We start from the raw sequence: 19,180 nt of genomic DNA, 5'->3' as shown, positions 1-19,180 counted from the left end.
ACGTGAGTACCCAGAGAATGGCTGAGAATCACTGTGCCAGGATAAATTTTTGCATCCACGAAGATTTGCTGATTGCAGAGAAGAGTGTTTAAAAAAATATCCTACCTGCACGCCTCAGCACTTTCAGATGACTCTCAAGAATGACTTCATACCCAGAAAGGTATGGTGATTCACAAGAGGAGAAATGCCACCGAACCCTCAGGGTGCCCGTGGCTCAAGCAGCCGGCCTCTGGGCCGGCCTCCCCACCAGGGACTGACACTCACCCTCCTCCGCAGCCGGTCGCGCTCCTCCCGGATGGCATTCATGGTGGCCTTGGTCCTGTGCAGCTCCTCCTCCTTGCTGCACAGCATGGCCGTCAGGCTCTCATTCTCCTCCCTCAGCCCCGCCAGCTCCTTCTCCCACCGGGACCGCTCCTCTGCCAGGCTGGGGTACAGGTCCCGGCCGAGGACCCCCTCGATCTCCTCCACTGTCTGGAAAACAGAGCCATGGAGACAAGGCAAGTGAGTTCCCTGGGAAAAAGGGGAAGGGGAGAACACAGGCTAGTCATGGGCAAGTGTCCACAGAGGGGTGGCTTCCATGGTCACTTCACTGCAGAAAGTAATCAAGACGGGCCATCCCCCCAGTCAACCTCTCCCCACTTTCAGAAGAGGCTCTGTCATGGCCTGGGTTATGGTCTGTGTTCCCCGGCAGTCTCCCCTCATGAGAAAAACATGGTCTCTTTCTGGTATTTAAGTCTGTCTGTAATGCGAACAGCCACACAGACATTTATCTCCATCCACGTTCCAGAGTCGGTGAATACACATAACCAGATGGCGAGCCAGTTAGTGATCCTGATAAAGCAAAGGCGAAGTTGCAGACTGCATACAAGATCTAACTTGAAATTTCCTAAATCACAGGTTTCCCATGTTCCAGCTTAGCGATACGATGGGTCACATCACCATTTCCAGGTTTTAGGGTCATATCTGAACAAGAAGATGTGAATAAGGTTCAGTCCCAAGATACGAAAGATGAAAATAAACCTCAGTGACACAGAAAAGAGGGAGCTCATTGTGGAGGTTTCTAAGATAGCAGGGATTTAATTAACATGACAGCTATGAGATTGAAAAGAATAGGATCTTGATAGTACTTGGAGTTTTTTTTTAAACTCACTGAAAACATCAGTATTTAATGAAGAAGAAACATATATAAATTTGAAGAAAAGGAAGAACTCCTTCTGCTTGCTTTCAGAAACTATTCATTCGTGATTATTGTCCTTTGGAAAAGGAAGCACACCCCAAATGATTTGGAAAGAAGAGGTGGAATTACCATGTCGGGGTAGAAGGCAATGAAGAGATGTGACGTGAAATAGGTCTCAGAAATGAGTGGCCTAAGGGTGCAGGGCATTCCAAGTGGCTCTAGCGGTAAAGAACCTGCCTGCCAATGCAAGAGATGTGAGAGACTGGGATTCAATCTCTGGGTTGGCATGTTCCCTGGAAAATTGAACGGCTACCCATTCCAGCATTCTTAACTGGAGAATCCCATGGACAGAGGAGACTGGCGGGCTACAGTCCATGGGGTTGCAAAGAGTCAGACATGACTGAAGCGACTTAGCTGGCACAGGGTGCTTGCTCTTGGATGCTCACATTGGTGCCCCGATGAGGACAGTTACTCTTGCTGCCACTTTCCACATGCAGTGCTTTGTCCTTACTCTCAAATCAGAGACTTCTGCCCTATTCAGTCCTGCTCCAGGGCCTGCTCTGTCCCTTGCTGGTTGGCAGAAACCTGTGGCTTCCTCTTCCCCTTGATGCTAAGGCTTGGGCTAGTACCCAAGCTGACATTACAATCACATACAGGGCCTGGAGATTCCAGAGAGAAAAACGCTAGTGGCTGCTTCCCCAAACCACATCAACTGTATATTTATAATTGTGATGAATAAAGATGGGAAACCAGATGTATTATTAACATGAATCATGGTTTACCTCGAGATACCACAGCTCTTCTGTGAAATCCAGGATTCCTGTCAATAGAAAGTTGGGCCCTTAGTCCTCAAACATTTTTCAGAGAACATCACATTTCCACTTGACACAGGCTCCTTTCAGACTTTCCAGTGTGAACTGATATGCCTAGGTCACTAAGCTCTGGGGAAGTAATATAAAGATACCAGAGGCCCTGTATCAAGAGGACTTGATGTTCCCACAGTTCCAAGGTGAGTTTGTGCAGATACAGCAAATTCTTCTCACCTGGTGCTCCCTAAGCAGTAAGATAAGTCAGCGAGTCAAAGTCGCTCAGTTGTGCCCGACTCTTTGTGACCCCATGGACTATAGTCTGTCAGGCTCCTCTGTCCGTAGAATTCTCCAGCACGAATACTGGAATGGGTTGCCATTACCTTCTCCAGAGGATCTTCCCTACCCAGGGATCGAACCTGGGTCTCCCTCCTTGTATCATCGCAGGCAGATTCTTTACCATCTGAGCCACCAGGGAAGCCCAAGGTGAGTGCACAGCAAAGGCGGGACTGAGGCCCAATCTAGTACGCTCAGGGTAGATGACTCATTCAGACCCTTTGTTAGCACCATGAATTGATAACTCTAGAAATAATATTCTAGAAGCCTGAAAGCTTTAATAAAATTTCCAAGTTAATCTTACAACCTCAGAATGCTGTATGATGAACCAACTAAAATGACACCGTTCAATACTATTAGTCTCACAGCTTCCAAGGAAGTGGTCATTTTTGCAGCAAAGACAGTGATCTTGAGTATTGATCAAATGACTTTCTCGGATATGATTCAACCAGCAAAAATGTACAGGGCTCCAGCTTCTCCCTGGTGGCCCAACTTTGGAATGGCCTTTTTAGAAATACCCACCCCCTAATAGATATTCGAGAAAAACAGCACTTTAGACGAAAGGAATCTGATCATTTCCCTCATATGATCTGAGAGTCACACAGAGGGAGTGGGGTGGGGGGTCCTACCTTGATGGCCAAGTCACAGCGCTCGCTGGCTGTGGTCAGCTGCTCGATGTGTCTGTCCACCTCCGCCACCGAGAGGCTGCAGCTGCTCTTTTTCCTGCAGCAGACCACGTTCTCCAGCCCCGTCAGCACCCTCTGCAGCTCCGAGTTCAGGTCACTGCAGTTGTCTGCAAGCAGATGTGGACATGAGTTAAGCAGGAAGGTGGGCATGAGCGCTCTCTGTTTTGATTATGGAGAAGAACCTGTTTAGGTACAATGGACGGCAGTGCAGCTGGATGGCAAAGTTTAACACTATGCAGCCTCACCGTTTGAGGCCTGGGGCCAATGCAAAGGCTTTAAGGAGTTTCAGACCATGGCCATTTTCTAGACAGCCATGCCATGCTGCATTCTCTCACTTTTCACTCAAAAGCAGCTACAGCTCAAATTTCTCTAGTAAGAACAAAGAAGTGTCCTAGGAGGGGCTATGGGACTTCTGGTCAACCTTCCTGCTCAGTTATTCAAATAAGGACTGATTTCACAAAGAGTTTTAGCTAAAAAGATCTGATAACTACTAAATGAACAAAACAAACCCCAGAGTGAGCAGAGACACTAGGTGCTTTGTTGTTGTTCAAAAACAAAAACTGTATAAGAAACAGTCAGTTTCTGCCCTCAGTCAGCTTATAATCAGGATTTTTTTCTTCTGACTGGTGTAACCAATCAACAGGCTTTACCATTGCAATTTATACCACCTTCTTCCATCAGAGGAAAAACAAACTGTTTTAACAAACTCCATATTGTTCTCCATGTGAATGCCTTGTAAGCAATTCTAATAATTTGATTCTGACTTTAAAATCTGGGTTATTTTTAATTGTGAGACACCCAAGGCCTGGTTAGGAAAAGAAAATTAATTATAATCTTAATGTGAACTAGATGTATTTTAAAAGATAATTTTGTTGGGGGAAAAATCCCCTTAAAGTCAAATGTAATACAAACAGTTCAGTTCAGTTCAGTCGCTCATTCGTGTCCAACTCTTTGCAACCCCATGAATCACAGCATGCCAGGCCTCCCTGTCCATCACCAACACCCAGAGTTCACTCAGACTCACGTCCATCGAGTCGGTGATGCCATCCAGCCATCTCATCCTCTGTCGTCCCCTTCTCCTCCTGCCCCCAATCCCTCCCAGCATCAGAATCTTTTCCAATGAGTCAACTCTTCACATGAGGTGGCCAAAGTACTGGAGTTTCAGCTTCAGCATCAGTCCTTCCAATGAACACCCAGGGCTGATCTCCTTCAGAATGGACTGGTTGGATCTCCTTGCAGTCCAAGGGACTCTCAGGAGTCTTCTCCAACACCACAGTTCAAAAAGTTCAAAAGCATCAATTCTTTGGTGCTCAGCTTTCTTCACAGTCCAACTCTCACATCCATACATGACCACTGGAAAAACCACAGCCTTGACTAGATGGAACTTTGTTGGCAAAGTAATGTCTCTGCTTTTCAATATGCTATCTAGGTTGGTCATAACTTTTCTTCCAAGGAGAGTAAGCATCTTTTAATTTCATGGCTGCAGTCACCATCTGCAGTGATTTTGGAGCCCAGAAAAATTAAGTCTGACACTGTTTCCCCATCTATTTCCCATGAAGTGGTGGGACCAGATGCCATGATCTTTGTTTTCTGAATGTTGAGCTTTAAGCCAACTTTTTCACTCTCCTCTTTCACTTTCATGAAGAGGCTTTTGAGTTCCTCTTCACTTTCTGCCATAAGGGTGGTGTCATCTGCATATCTGAGGTTATTGATATTTCTGCCCTCAATCTTGATTCTAGCTTGTGCTTCTTCCAGCCCAGCATTTCTCATAATGTACTCTGTATAGAAGTTAAATAAGCAGGGTGACACAAGGCCTTGGTGTACTCCTTTTCCTATTTAGAACCAGTCTGTTGTTCCATGTCCAGTTCTAACCATTGCTTCCTGACCTGCATATAGGTTTCTCAAGAGGCAGGTAAGGTAGTCTGGTATTCCCATCTCTTTCAGAATTTTCTACAGTTTATTGTGATCCACACAGTCAAAGGTTTTGGCATAGTCAATAAAGCAGAAATAGATGTTTTTCTGGAACTCTCTTGCTTTTTCCATGATCCAGCGGATGTTGGCAATTTGATCTCTGGTTCCTCTGCCTTTTCTAAAACCAGCTTGAACATCAGGAAGTTCATGGTTCATGTATTGCTGAAGCCTGGCTTGGAGAATTTTGAGCATTACTTTACTAGCGTGTGAGATGAGTGCAATTGTGCCGTAGTTTGAGCATTCTTTGGCATTGCCTTTCTTTGGGATTGTAATGAAAACTGACCTTTTCCAGTCCTCTGGCCACTGCTGAGTTTTCTAAATTTGCTGGGATATCTCAGCCTATTTTGGATTCTATGTATCATTACACCACTCAATTCCTATAGCAAGACAGCTGTTAAGTATAGTAATTTACCAAAGGATACCTCTCCCTTACATTCATGAAAGACGCTTCAAGTCTTCACACTTCCCTCCTCATCCCTTCTCATCACTGGTTCCATGCAATAAAACAGCCAGTTGCCTTTGATCCTTACCTGTAGAAGGCTTCAAGAAACTCTCAACAGTACAATAAGAGGATTTCTCAGAATATTTTGTTCAATTTTATTTGATTGCCTATATCTGTTGTTTAGCTAAGTTGCGTTCAACTCTTCGTGATCCCATGGACTGTAGCCTGTCAGGCTCTTCTGTTCATGTAATTTCCCAGGCAAGGATACTGGAGTGGGTTGCCATTTCCTCCTCCAGGGGATCTTCCTGACCCAGTGATCAAATTAGCATCTCCTGCACTTGCAGGCAGATTCTTTACCACTGAGTCACCAGGGAAGCCCCGGTATCTACAGGGAAGCCATATATCTACAAGTACCTAAATCCAGACAAAGAAAGGTCTGATGCTTTCACTGCAAACAATGAACACAACGATTCCCCCTCTTCTCCAAACTGTATTCTCCACCTCTCCCAGCTCTGTGAGTAGCAATACCATCCACCCAGTTATTCTGGTTAACTCTCATGACACCTTGATTTCCTTGTGTTTATGCTCTGAACCCAATCCATCTTATGACTGCAACCTCTAAAACACCCCCAAATTGACCTCTTTGGACCATTTTCACTGACACCATTCTTGGTCCAAGCCATCATCATTTCTCCATTGAACCACCTGAATAACCTCCCACTTCTAGTCCCTGCACTGTAGCCAAAGTGAATCTCTTAAGGACATAAGCCAGACCATGTTACTCCCTGGCCCAAACCATTATATGGCTTCCCCTTCATTCAATTGAAATCGCAACCCACTCCAGTATTCTTGCCTGGAAAATCCCATGGATGGAGCCTGGTAGGCCACAGTCCATGGGGTTGCAAAGAGTTGGATACGACTGAGCGACTTCACTTCTTCATTCAACTGAAGTCTAAACTCCTTACCAGAGTCTGTAAGACTGCATGATCAACACTGTTGATGTTTCAACCCAGGCTGTACCATGGAACTCCCGGGAGAGCCTTTATAAAACACCAGTGTCCAGGCCCCACCCAGGCCAGTTAGATCACAATCTCCAGAGGAGGAGTTTCAGCACTGGAAAAAATTTTTAGGCTCATCAGATAACTCTAACATGCATTCGTGGTGGGAACCACTGGTCTCACTGGTCCTTGTCTCCTCTGTCAACCTTCCACCTCATCACTATGCTATATTCACACTCCTGCTTCCTCTCCACCCCGGAAGATGCCAATCTCCCGTCTGCCCTAAAGCTTCCTTTTCCTTTGTTGTTTCCTCCGCTGATAATGATTTCCACCCAAATCTCCTCCTACGTTCGGCTCTCAGCTCAAATGCCACCTCCTCACCAAGTTCTTCTCTGTCTGAGGCACGGGGCTCCACCTCTTCCCCTTCAGTCCCTTTTCTGTGATCCTGTCTTCTCCATGGCAAGTATCACTATCTGCTCTGATGTAGGTGTGGGTCATGTCCTCTACTCAAGTGTAAGCTTCAAGAAAAAAGGGACTTTGATCTTTCTCCTCACTTTATCTCCAACACAGGATAGGCCGTTACAAGCTATTTTTAAAGTGAGCAAATCTAAACACGACATCATTACATATTTAAGAGCCAACAAGACTAGAAACACAGACTGTCAACAGCAGATGTTTCACACGCACCTTATGTTTTTCTGTCCTCAATATGGATCACGTGCTGAGCTGCAGACAGCAGGACAATCCCCACTGCACAAGTACTCTGGAGATGGAGGGTAGGTGCCCACCACTAACTCAGGACAAAGAGGTCCAGAGTCAGGAGTGGCACTCCTGAGTGCGCACGTATGCTGTGGAAATGTGTGTTAATTCCATTAACAACCAGAGAAGTTTCTCCAAATGATCATTTACCTTGAGGTGCTGAGTTTCCTGGCACCCTGAGCTGGAGCTAACACACACTCCTGAATTATTTGCATGAGTACGTGCTCCTGAGCGGGGCGAGGAAGGAAGATGCCTCTGTTCAGCCATTCATAAGGATCTCCCTAGCACAGCCCCACCTGATGCAATGATCATCCTGGACATGTCTGCTGAGGGGCCTTCACAGCAGGCCTGGAGAAGGTGCCACCAGACTGGGCCCTGAGTACACTGGGCTACAGGGAACAGAAGGACAGTGTAGGGATCTGATCAGTCTTTCTCATTCTTGAACCAGCTGCTGAGCCCTGGCCTCAGGCTGGAAGCAGGGTACAGAGATGAACACCAGACTCTCAACTCTGGGAGCTCACAGGTGTACATGGCAAAAGCCATGGCCCCCTTTCCCAGCTGTCCACCACCATGCTGGGGAAAGTAACCACAGATACCACAATGCAAGTATAGGACAGGGCATCAAGAAGACAGAGGGAGGCATCGAAGTTAACATGCAGACTGCAGCTCAGGGGCATCTTCTGTTCACACTCAGAGGACGACAGATGTTTTCCTTGGTCTTAGGAAGCCCAGTGCGAATCACACAGGCTGATGATGAGCCCCACACGCTCCTGCCTTCTACCCACAGGTTTTACACAAGCCCCACTAGGTGATCAGGTGACACCTGGCTGTCTTTTGTCAGTGTTCCCGGTTCAGGGCCTCACAGGATGACAGGGTGGCCAACAGGACAGATACTCTGGGTGCCCTGTCGATGCCGTCGCTTTATACCACACACTCACCACCACTTACCCCACATGAGTGGCCTTATCCCTCAGTCTGTGGCATATTCTAAATGCAGACTGAGAACACATCTTCAATTCCTTCCTTTGGCCTCCAATGCCCTGCACAGTCAGCTCCCTCCCAGGCACTGGAGCTCCCACATTGAAGGCCAAGGAAGTTGGAGTCTTTGCAAAAGACCAAAGGTGTCAGTTAAGGGACCAGAGGTGCAAGACAAGCCCAGACAGGGAACAAGTATCCCAGAACAGACAAAAGGTGCCTCCTTTATAAATCAAAGCCACAGTGAAACACCACCCTAGGCCCAAGAGGATGGCTACTAGCAACAACAACAACACAGGTGTTGGCGAGGAAGTGGAGGAACTGGGGCCCTTGCGCACTGCTGGTGGGAATGGGGCCCTTGCGCACTGCTGGTGGGAATGGGGCCCTTGCGCACTGCTGGTGGGAATGGGGCCCTTGCGCACTGCTGGTGGGAATGGGGCCCTTGCGCACTGCTGGTGGGAATGGGGCCCTTGCGCACTGCTGGTGGGAATGGGGCCCTTGCGCACTGCTGGTGGGAATGGGGCCCTTGCGCACTGCTGGTGGGAATGGGGCCCTTGCGCACTGCTGGTGGGAATGGGGCCCTTGCGCACTGCTGGTGGGAATGGGGCCCTTGCGCACTGCTGGTGGGAATGGGGCCCTTGCGCACTGCTGGTGGGAATGGGGCCCTTGCGCACTGCTGGTGGGAATGGGGCCCTTGCGCACTGCTGGGGGAATGGGGCCCTTGCGCACTGCTGGTGGGAATGGGGCCCTTGCGCACTGCTGGTGGGAATGGGGCCCTTGCGCACTGCTGGTGGGAATGGGGCCCTTGCGCACTGCTGGTGGGAATGGGGCCCTTGCGCACTGCTGGGGGGAATGGGGCCCTTGCGCACTGCTGGGGGGAATGGGGCCCTTGCGCACTGCTGGGGGGAATGGGGCCCTTGCGCACTGCTGGTGGGAATGGGGCCCTTGCGCACTGCTGGTGGGAATGGGGCCCTTGCGCACTGCTGGTGGGAATGGGGCCCTTGCGCACTGCTGGTGGGAATGGGGCCCTTGCGCACTGCTGGTGGGAATGGGGCCCTTGCGCACTGCTGGTGGGAATGGGGCCCTTGCGCACTGCTGGTGGGAATGGGGCCCTTGCGCACTGCTGGTGGGAATGGGGCCCTTGCGCACTGCTGGTGGGAATGGGGTCCTTGCGCACTGCTGGGGGGAATGGGGCCCTTGCGCATTGCTGGTGGGAATGGGGCCCTTGCGCACTGCTGGTGGGAATGGGGCCCTTGCGCACTGCTGGGGGGAATGGGGCCCTTGCGCACTGCTGGTGGGAATGGGGCCCTTGCGCACTGCTGGTGGGAATGGGGTCCTTGCGCACTGCTGGGGGGAATGGGGCCCTTGCGCATTGCTGGTGGGAATGGGGCCCTTGCGCACTGCTGGTGGGAATGGGGTCCTTGCGCACTGCTGGTGGGAATGGGGTCCTTGCGCACTGCTGGTGGGAATGGGGCCCTTGCGCACTGCTGGTGGGAATGGGGTCCTTGCGCACTGCTGGGGGGAATGGGGCCCTTGCGCACTGCTGGTGGGAATGGGGCCCTTGCGCACTGCTGGTGGGAATGGGGTCCTTGCGCACTGCTGGGGGGAATGGGGCCCTTGCGCACTGCTGGTGGGAATGGGGCCCTTGCGCACTGCTGGTGGGAATGGGGTCCTTGCGCACTGCTGGTGGGAACAGTAAAATGGCGCAACTGCTTTGGAAAACAGCACGGCAGTTCCTCAAAAAGTAAGAGCGGAACTCCCACGGGATCCAACAACTCCACGCTGGGTACGAGTCCAGAGGAACTGAAAGCAGGACCTCAAACAGATCCTCGTATATCACGCCATGAGCAGCATTGTTCGTAACAGCCAAAAGACGGAAATACCCCAAGTGTCAGTTGGCAGATGAATGGATAAACAAAGTGTGGTATACACATACAACGAGGTATTATTCAGCTTTAAAAAGGAAGGAAACTTGGACACCTGCTCCAACATGGATGAACCTTAAAGACATTACGCTAAGGGAAACAAGCAGTACAAAAAGACAAATACTTTATGATTCCACTTATATGGGGGCTCTAAGGTGGTCAAGTTCACAGAGACAGAAAGTAAGATGGTGGTTACCAGAGGCTGGGGGTGAGGGGTGGCAGCGGGCACTGTTTGATGGGTACACTGTCAGTTCTCTAAGGTAAACACAAACGTCCTGGAGCGCTGCCGCATGCCAATGTGAATACAAGTAACGGCATGGACCAGTACACTTAAAGATGGTTAAGCCGATGTTCATAGCTGCATGATTCACAGGAGTCAAAGGATGGAATAACCCAAGTTATCTGTTGACAGATGAACAGATACGCAAAATGTGACATAAACACACAATCTAATGTGACTCAGCCTTAAAAGGGAACAGAATTTCTATACTGCTACAACACGGATGACCCTTGAAAATATTAGGCTGTGTGAAATAAGTCAGTCACAGAGGGGCAAGTGTATGCTTCCATTTATATGAGGTACCTGGAACAGGCAAATTCGTAGAGACAGCAAGCAGAAGAGAGGTTACTGGGGTTGGGCGAATGGGGCAATACTGCTTAATGAACAGAGTTTCTGTCTGGGAGGATAAGAAGGTTCTGGGAATGGGCAGTGGAGATAGCTGCACAACTCTGAATGTTCTCAGGGTCACTGGTGTGAAGGGTCACCAGAGGCAGACTCACCGTGGCACCTCAGGCTGTGCTTGCCTCCTGGAGGAAAGGCAATGGCTCGGTGCCACATCCATGGGGCAGAGAGGGTGCCTTTTGTATCAAACACACATTCCTCCCCAGAGGTCATTTCGGAAAACACAAGACTGGGCTCAGAGACAGACTGAGGAAGCAGATGGGGCTCGCAAAGCTGCTGCAGCTGACTCTTCTACTTAGTCCTGAGCTTCCCGGTGACCATGGCAAAAATCAGAGATCTCCTGTCAGAGAAGAGGAAGCATAACAAAGGAGATGGCGTGTTCTTAGAAATAGATGCTCAAAGAATTCAGGTGCATGAGACAGCACACATGGTGCGAAGTGATGTGACTGCCAGTTGCTTCAGCCACAGCTCACACACGCAGATTTCATATGGTTTCTTCTGATGCTAATTTTCAATTAAATTTAAGCTGTAGACCATTCAAGTACAGTGGAAAGGGAATTCTGGCATGGACTAAGCTCACACAGTCTTGGCACTCTGCCTTCCAGTTGCCTAATTAGCTGTAAAGATGAAACCAGGACACAGAGGGATAAATGGAATGACATCTCCCTTCAACTAGAGAACACAAACCAACTTCCAGTAGCCAAAAAGGTGTTTTGACTGGATGTTAGGGTTTGATATCTGGCCCAACCTTTTTTTTTAAAAAACAAAAACAAAACGATTCTTAATTGCCAACATTTAAACATTATTAGAATTTACAGCTATTTCTGTAAAATTAGAAGGTGGGGCAACCATGGGCCCAGCTCCTCCCATGCAGCAACGTGTGCAGTGGCCAGCAGTGACCCCTTTAGACTCAGCAGGCCACGCTCTCCACTGCTCTGCCCACTGCCCTCGCCGCAGCTGCGGCTGCTGTCTTTTCTAAACAGCAGCACCCTCCCCCGGACCCCAGTAAGACTTCTAATTGGAAGAGACAGCTCAGGTTGTTTTTCTAAGGAGAATCCAGAGCTTAGGTTTTTATGTTGCTGTTTGAGGGAGACCGAGGTACCTGGGAAGCCTGGGAAGGAGGTCAGAGGACACTCTTGGCTACGGGGATGAAGCCCCGTCAGCAGCGTTGCTTGGTTAAGCAAACACTGGTGGGCAAAGCTACTTTTCCTCTTTCTCCCTCAGGATCAACCAGGCCTCTCCCCAGTGTTGTATACAATAAACTAGAGGAGAACTGGTTCATTCTGAATCCAGTGTTAAAAGCTGGCCCTACTGTTTCTGAACCCCAGGCAAAAACCCTAATCCAGATAAAAATACAGCTGAAGAGACTCGAAAGTAGAAATATTCCCCTATTCCTCTGAATTCAAGCAGCGAGCATTTACCAGAAGATACCTGCTCCAAAATATTGTCCCAACTTCAAACGTAACTACTCCAAGGGCTCGGCACTCTCTTCAGAGTGATGTATCTGCTGAGTTTGGAAGCCTCTCATTCTCTTCTTCACAATGTTTTTTTGTTTTTTTTTTTTTAAAGATACTGGACTTTCAGAACTTATTTTTGGCTGTGCTGGGTCTTCACTGCTGCATAGGCTTTTCTCTGGTTGTGGTGAGTGGGGGCAGCTCTCTAGTTTCAGTGACCGGGCTTCTCCTTGTAGGGGTTTCTCTTGGTCGTGGATTCCGGGCTCTAGAGCAAGCAGGCTTCAGTAGTTGAGGATTCCGGGCTCTAGAGCAAGCAGGCTTCAGTAGTTGAGGCTCCCAGGCTCTAGAGCACAGGCTCAACAGTTATGGCCCCTGAGCTGAGTTGCTCCACAGCATGTGGGATTTTCTCAGAACAGGGATTGAACTCGTGTCTCCTGCACTGGCAGGCAGACTCTTGACCACTGACCCACGAGGGAAGCCCATAATGGCTCTTTTTAAAGCTTTGCCTTAAAGTCTCCTCTTCCAGGAAGGCTTCCCTGATTGCCTACAGTCTCCTATTTCTTTCTTTGAGGCATCATATTCCCTGTCATTACCTGGTATCTGAAACATGGACCCTACAAAGCCTGGATCTGGGGAATGGGGACTCTGTTCATCCATCCTCATGTTTGGAGATGCTCACACCACCAGGCATGGAGGAGTGTTTAATAAAGTCCGCATGAGTTAAACATGTGGAAGAAATGACAGACTTGTTCTAAGACAACTTTTAAAAGCATCAAGTCTTTGTGAGGCTGCTTATTGACCAAATATCTTCAAATCAAAGACCTATTACATGAGAGACCACACGCTGCTAAAGCGGAAGAAGGCCTTCAGGTAATAAGAGGGATCCCCAAGGAGGATGCTTCCATGGAAGGCAGGGATATTAGCCAGTGAATCTCAGCTGGTCTGAGAAACAGAAGCAGCTGTAGGCCTGCTGGGAAATGCCCGAAAGCCCTCCGGTGTAAGCGTGGCACGTCAGGCTGTAACGAGAACCCATGTGGTCTTCCAAGGGCTGACCCACAGCCCCCACTGCTGTTCTGACCAGGCACATGTCACGCCTTGTAAAGCCACTGAAAGAGCTACAGGTTTTTCCAGCATCAAGACAGATGTTCCGCTAAGAGGCGAGAGGTGACATCCTAGGAAGGGAGGACCCTGGGTCCTGCCGGGCCCCACCGCTGAAACTAGCTGAACCCAGGAGGGTTTAGGCCTCCTTTATTGGCCTACCATCCACTCTGCATGCAGCACAGCCCTCCCTAACTCCAGCAAGGAACCGACAAAGCCAGGACAAAACAACAGAAGCTGACAGAACAGTCAACTTTTGGGTCTAAGTGCCAAGGAGAAGGCAGAAGGGGCTGAGAGGAAAGGAATAAGAGAGTATTCAGAGGTTACATCCTGCATCACGTACACAGTGTCGGTGTCTACTGAAGAGGATTCATGAGAATGATGCTATAGTCTAAAAGCATCCTAACATCACAAGTAGTGGACGAACGGACATTCTGTACCTCCAGCTGCAACTCAGTAGCGAGGACACATGCATATCACCTATGCATATCCTTGCAAAAACAGGTTAATCTCAAATAAGAAAACAATCAGACCATGAAGACCGAGGGGTTTTCTATGACACCATTAACCCAGCCTGCTCAACATGTCTGTGTCATGAGAGACGAAAATGTGGGTACCTGTTCTAGATAAAGGAGAGAAGAAAGACACGGTAACTAAACAGAGTGTGTGAGCCCTGACTGATCCTGGACACTGAGCAACAGTGACAGAAGGCAGGAATGGGGCATGTGGGGAGCATATACGTGGACCGCAGGTAGCTGGTGTTCCACCAGTGGTCAGATTCTCAGGTGGGCTAACGGTGCTGAGACGGTCCGTGTTCTTAAGAGGCTGGTGCTCATGTATTTAGGGTGAAGCAGCATGGTGTCTGCCTCTCACCGTCAAACTGCTCAGAAAACAACATTCTCCAAGTGCAAGAGGGAAAAATACCAAATGTAAAATGTTACCCATTGATGAGTCTAGGTGAAGGGTTTAGGGGGTTCATTGTGTCTTTTATGTCAGTTTAAAGTTTTTCAAAATAAAAAGTCGAGGTAAAAACAAATACTGCAACCCTCGAGGCAAAGAGGTCTGACAGCTTGGAAATGTTGGTGGCTAGATTAACTCCGGGGCCAGTGTGATGACTGATCTCTCAACCAGCTACAAGAACAGGATGCCACCCACATCCCCCGCAAGAACACAGATCCCGCTCAGGGTGTGAGCACAGGCAGCCAGCCCCTGCCTTGCGGGTCCTGACTTTACCGGGCGGGCAGAGCCTCCTCAGCGCTGCTTTCCCCACAGACTTCCCCTGTAGCACATCTCACCGGTCGGGGGTGTGTTCCGTCCTTGCTGCTGTCACCGTGCGGTTTTGACGCAGTGTGTTTTTCTACAGCAGTACACGCAGCCTTCGACGGCATGAAGGCCTCACCCCTGCCCCTCAGGACCCTCCTCTCAGCTGCCACAGCCCTCACACAATCCCATCACCCACTTCACCCCGGCCTCGGAGGCCGAAGAGTTCTGACAGGGGTCTCCAGAGACCAAGGCTCTAACAAACCGGGAGAAGTTCCAACTGAACATGTGATCAGTCTACTTCTGTGAAGACTAACCACTTGAATTGGCACAGCTTTAAGAGTAAGAAAATATCCAGTATTGCAAAGGGTGAGGAGCCTTAGGGGCAGAAAGGGGATGCGATTTGGCATTCTCCATGCACAGCCTTCAAGATGGCTCTGCACCTGTGCCTCTGAGAGGTTACCCTGAAGACACAGTTACAAGTGCACTTAGAGGACAAACCCTAGCCCCTCACTACACCCCAAGGCCCCCTAGTTGCCTGCCCAGCTCGTGGACCCTACCTCTGAGCATTTCCCCCAAAGCTCACTACCCTTCAGGCCAAGTGGGCCTTTCCCCCAGGCTGGATCGTCCATCTCAGCTCAAGAGGCAGGCGGGCTCCAGCCCCGGGCGTGAACGGGGCCAGCACACAGGGGGTCATCCTGGGCCCCGCGGCTCTGCCTGTGGCGGGGCACTTCCAAAGCAGTAGGAGAAAGCGGAAGATGCACAGAACCTCTCCTCCCAAAACAAGGCCCACAGCAAGGGCTGGGGCTGCATCAACACTAGTGAGCGCCTGTACTTTATTTCCCTTACAGATAAAATAGGCTTTCCGAGGCTGCTCTGGGAAGCTAACACTCCTGTGTGACTTTTCTTTTTTTTTTTTAATTTATCTGGAAAATAACTGCTTTACAATGTTGTGTTGGTTTCTGTCACATAACAATGTGAATCTGATGTAAGTATATATGTGTCCCCTCTCCCGCCCGCCCCCAGCATCCCACCCTTCTACCGGGCTGAGCTCCCGGAGTTCTATAGCTAGTCCCCACTAGCTATCTATTTTATACACAGCAAGGTATACGTTTCAATGCTACTCTCTCAATTCATCTACCCTCTCCTTTGCCCTCTAGGTGCTCACGTCCGTTCTCTACGTCTGTGACGCTAGGGAGTTTTTGGTGTATTTTCCCCCTAGGTAAGAACTAGATTTATCATGAGAGATACACATTCCACAGACGGAGAGCAGTCCATCTCAAAAGGTGAGAGGTCTAGGTTGCTGGTTTTAAGGGAAAATATGTTATGAGTTCCAACTGAAAGAATAATCCAACCTAAGGAGATACAATCTGTTTAGAAAATAAAGCCTGCTTATCTTAGAAAGGGGTTCCCTTGTGGCTCCGTTGGTAAAGAGTCTGCCTGCAATGTGGGAGACCTGGGTTCCATCCCTGGGTTGGAAGATCCCCTGGATAAAGGAAAGGCTACCTACTCCAGTGTTCTGGCCTAGAGAATTCCATGGACTCTGTAGTCCATGGGGTCGCAAAGAGTCGGACACGACTGAGTGACTTGCACTTCATTATCTTAGAAGAGGAGTTCATGAACCTAACAGTCAAGGGAGCTCGTTCTGAACAAACGTAATCAATGGCTTTCCATATCTGTCTTATATCTCAAGTCTCCTTTGTGGGCTGAAAAATCACTTAACAGTAGTTTGAGGGAAATAGTCTAAAGTAACACAAAATGACGTGGGGCAATAATCTTATCTGCTCTCAAGCTTGGTTCCTCTCTAAGGAAAGTTCTGGAATGATTTTAGGTGGCCTCCTTGGCCACATGGCCATGGTCACATTCACAGACAGGCCTTGTATGACCAGGCTCAGATCCTCGCAAGGAAGGACATAGTCACCTTAGCCTTCTGTGAGTCACTGTGCGAAACTTCTAAGCCTGCCCTGGGCTTGGTTTTCAGGGGTTTTCATGAACTTCTTGGGAAAGATTAAGTTGCCCAATTAAAGGAGAGAAAAGAAAAAAAAAAAAAAAAAAGTAGCACAGGGCTGGGCCTGTTTCATTGCCAAGTCAGGGTGCTAGTTTCTGTCCTGTCTAACATTGCCAACTTACGGACTGGTTTCTCAAAGTTTCAGAATCAGGTTACCAAGAATCTGATTCTCCTTTAAACATGCTCTGCCAGAGGACAACTGCCTCCTTAGTGCCTCATTCCTAACAGAAATCGAATTTTCTCTGGACAGGCTGCCCTGCCTTTGTAAACACTTCCTTCCTACTCTGCAGAAATCATTTTTGGAGAAGGCAGGACTGTCTTTCCCTGCCCCAAATCCCCTTTCTCCCCACTGGGAGGGGCTGCTCAACACTTTGGAACATTTCTCCTGAAGCCATTAAGCCTCATGGGTCCATTAAGCCAGGAAAATCTGGCTTTAACATTAAACGTATTTTCATAGTCACAGCTGTGCCAAACAGCCAGGTTTCATGTGTAAATTCTTCCTTGGGTGTCTTCCAAAAACTACGCATAAGGAGGAAATCTCTGTCTAAATGATCACACCAGCAAGCACAAGGGCATATGCTTCCTTCTAAATCCCACAAAAATAAGACTTTCTCACCAAAAACCAGAAGAAATTTCAAAATACAGGAGCAGAACCTATCACAGCCTGTGCAAAGGTCCGTGGGGTCAGGGATTTTGTTTTACAGACAGTTGCTCCAGACCAGCTTTGCTGTTCCATGAGCAGAGGTGGGAAGACAGCCTGCAGGAGGCAATGATCCCCACCCCCACCGCCCACCCACAAGCCAGCATGACCACATGCCATCTCACACATCTGTGCTCGGCTCTGCTGCAGCACCCAGCATGGGTTGGTCTAAGGGTGTGGGAGCTAAGTTGGAGATCTGCAACATCTCAATGAACAGCAGACACTTTGCTAGTAAGCCAGGAGCTCTGATCAGACAGTGGCTCCCTAAATTCTGTCGCCAGCTCTAGAGACCACACAGGATGGTGGTAAGCAGAGCACACCAGCCAAAGGCATGTTTTCCTGTGAAAGGAAACCCACCTATAGATACATGGGTGTCAGGAACAAAAGCAAGCGCTTAGCTGTGCAGCCTGGACAAGTGAGTTGCCCTCTCCGAACTCCTGTCATTTCAGTTTTACAGGTGAGCTCTACAGCTCCTCCTTCAAGGCTGAGGACCGAACCTGAGGATGCCTGTTGATGCTCAACACAAACTAAGTGAACAAACCACATCAGCCATGATCTGCAGCCTCCCTTTTAACGAGAACTCTTTGCCAAGGTGAGGAAACAGAAATCCCAAGCCATAACTCCTACTTTATCTTTGTCTACTTAATTATCTTTGTTTTACAAATGACTTCGTGACTAGGTTTGAACAGAGGTAATGCAATTTACTTGAAGATGCAACATGATACCACTGGGACCTTTCTCCTATATAGGACTGCTTAGGTAGGTCAAAGCACTTTCTACATTGTGGGTTTCCTTGTCCAGGCTCTGAGGACCATGCCCTGGAGCCAGCTTATCGAAGTGGGTTTGAACACAAAAGACAAGCAATTTCTGATGAAGGGAATACTCCTATTATCTTAAATGGAAATTGGCAAATATACTGCAGCCAACTCTGTATATAAAATCCAGCTCAAAATTAACCAAGCTGGGTGGCTAATGGAGGTTTGCAAATACAGCAGTCATAATGAAATGGATGTGTTTTAATGATTTCCTATAAAGGTGTTTATAAATGGAAGCTTTTTTCTCTGCTGAAGCAATTGAATTGGAAAATGGCACGGGAGTAAGAAGAGGCAGCCGCCCAGTTCCGATGGATGTGCAAGGGCTGTGCTCTGCTGGGCTTTTGTGAGCTGCTCCTCCTGCTGTCCTCAGGCCTGACCTCCGTGGGGTCCTGGTGGGGGCGGCTGTGCCCATGGCACTCTCCTCCTGCCCCCTCTGTGGCCGCTTGTTCCCACTCATCCCTCAGCTGTCAGCCTAGATGTGACTTCTGGCACATTCTGACACTCCCACCACAGGCTGTGGCCCCCGTCCACCTTCTGGTGTGCTCCACTGGCAGGCATTCCGTGTTCCCTTTGCATCCTCCAAACAACCACAAGCTCCAAGAGGCTCCCCGTCACTCACCTCTCTGCAAGCCTCCTGTGAGTGGGCACGGCTGTGTCGAAGAGTCAAAGCCCACGTGGAGCTGGCATTCCAGCACAAGGACTGACCAAGACCGGAAGTAAAGGAAGTAAAGACAAACGGGAGGTGGTGTCACAGAGGGCTAAGTGCGATGAAGCGGGGTGAGGCGGGCGAAACGGGACTGACACACGGGAGGTGGCATCACGGAGGGCTAAGTGCGATGAAGCGGGGTGAGGCGGGCGAGACGGGACGGACACACGGGAGGTGGCATCACGGAGGGCTAAGTGCGATGAAGTGGGGAGAGAAGGGAGGGACATGTGCAGAGCGGAGGCCAAGCACGTGCACGTGAGGGACAGTCCAGGACCCCACGAGGGGCCGGGGGAGGCTGTGACGAGGGGAGAGCAGACTGACTGTGAGAGAAAGGACGATGGGCATCAGTGGATGCAGGGACCCTGAGGTCAGAGAAGCTGGT

General features: G+C 49.3%; 1 protein-coding gene across 2 annotated transcripts in view; it reads right to left on the bottom strand.

Moving 5' to 3' along the window:
- Positions 1-19,180, bottom strand: part of MCC (MCC, WNT signaling pathway regulator) — a 532,038-nt gene that overhangs the window by 78,550 nt on the left and 434,308 nt on the right. For both annotated transcript variants that reach the window (XM_027552590.1, XM_027552591.1), the window contains 2 exons: positions 2,949-3,112; positions 265-471 (listed from right to left, as the gene is read on the bottom strand). In XM_027552590.1, coding sequence (XP_027408391.1) covers positions 265-471; positions 2,949-3,112 — 371 coding nt within the window. The remainder of the gene's footprint in view (positions 1-264; positions 472-2,948; positions 3,113-19,180) is intronic.

This window comes from Bos indicus x Bos taurus, chromosome 10 (assembly GCF_003369695.1).
Source record: "Bos indicus x Bos taurus breed Angus x Brahman F1 hybrid chromosome 10, Bos_hybrid_MaternalHap_v2.0, whole genome shotgun sequence".
In the NCBI taxonomy this organism is placed as follows: domain Eukaryota; kingdom Metazoa; phylum Chordata; class Mammalia; order Artiodactyla; family Bovidae; genus Bos; species Bos indicus x Bos taurus.
The sequence above is the reverse complement of the archived record's forward strand: the minus strand, read 5'-3'. Positions and strand labels throughout refer to the sequence as shown.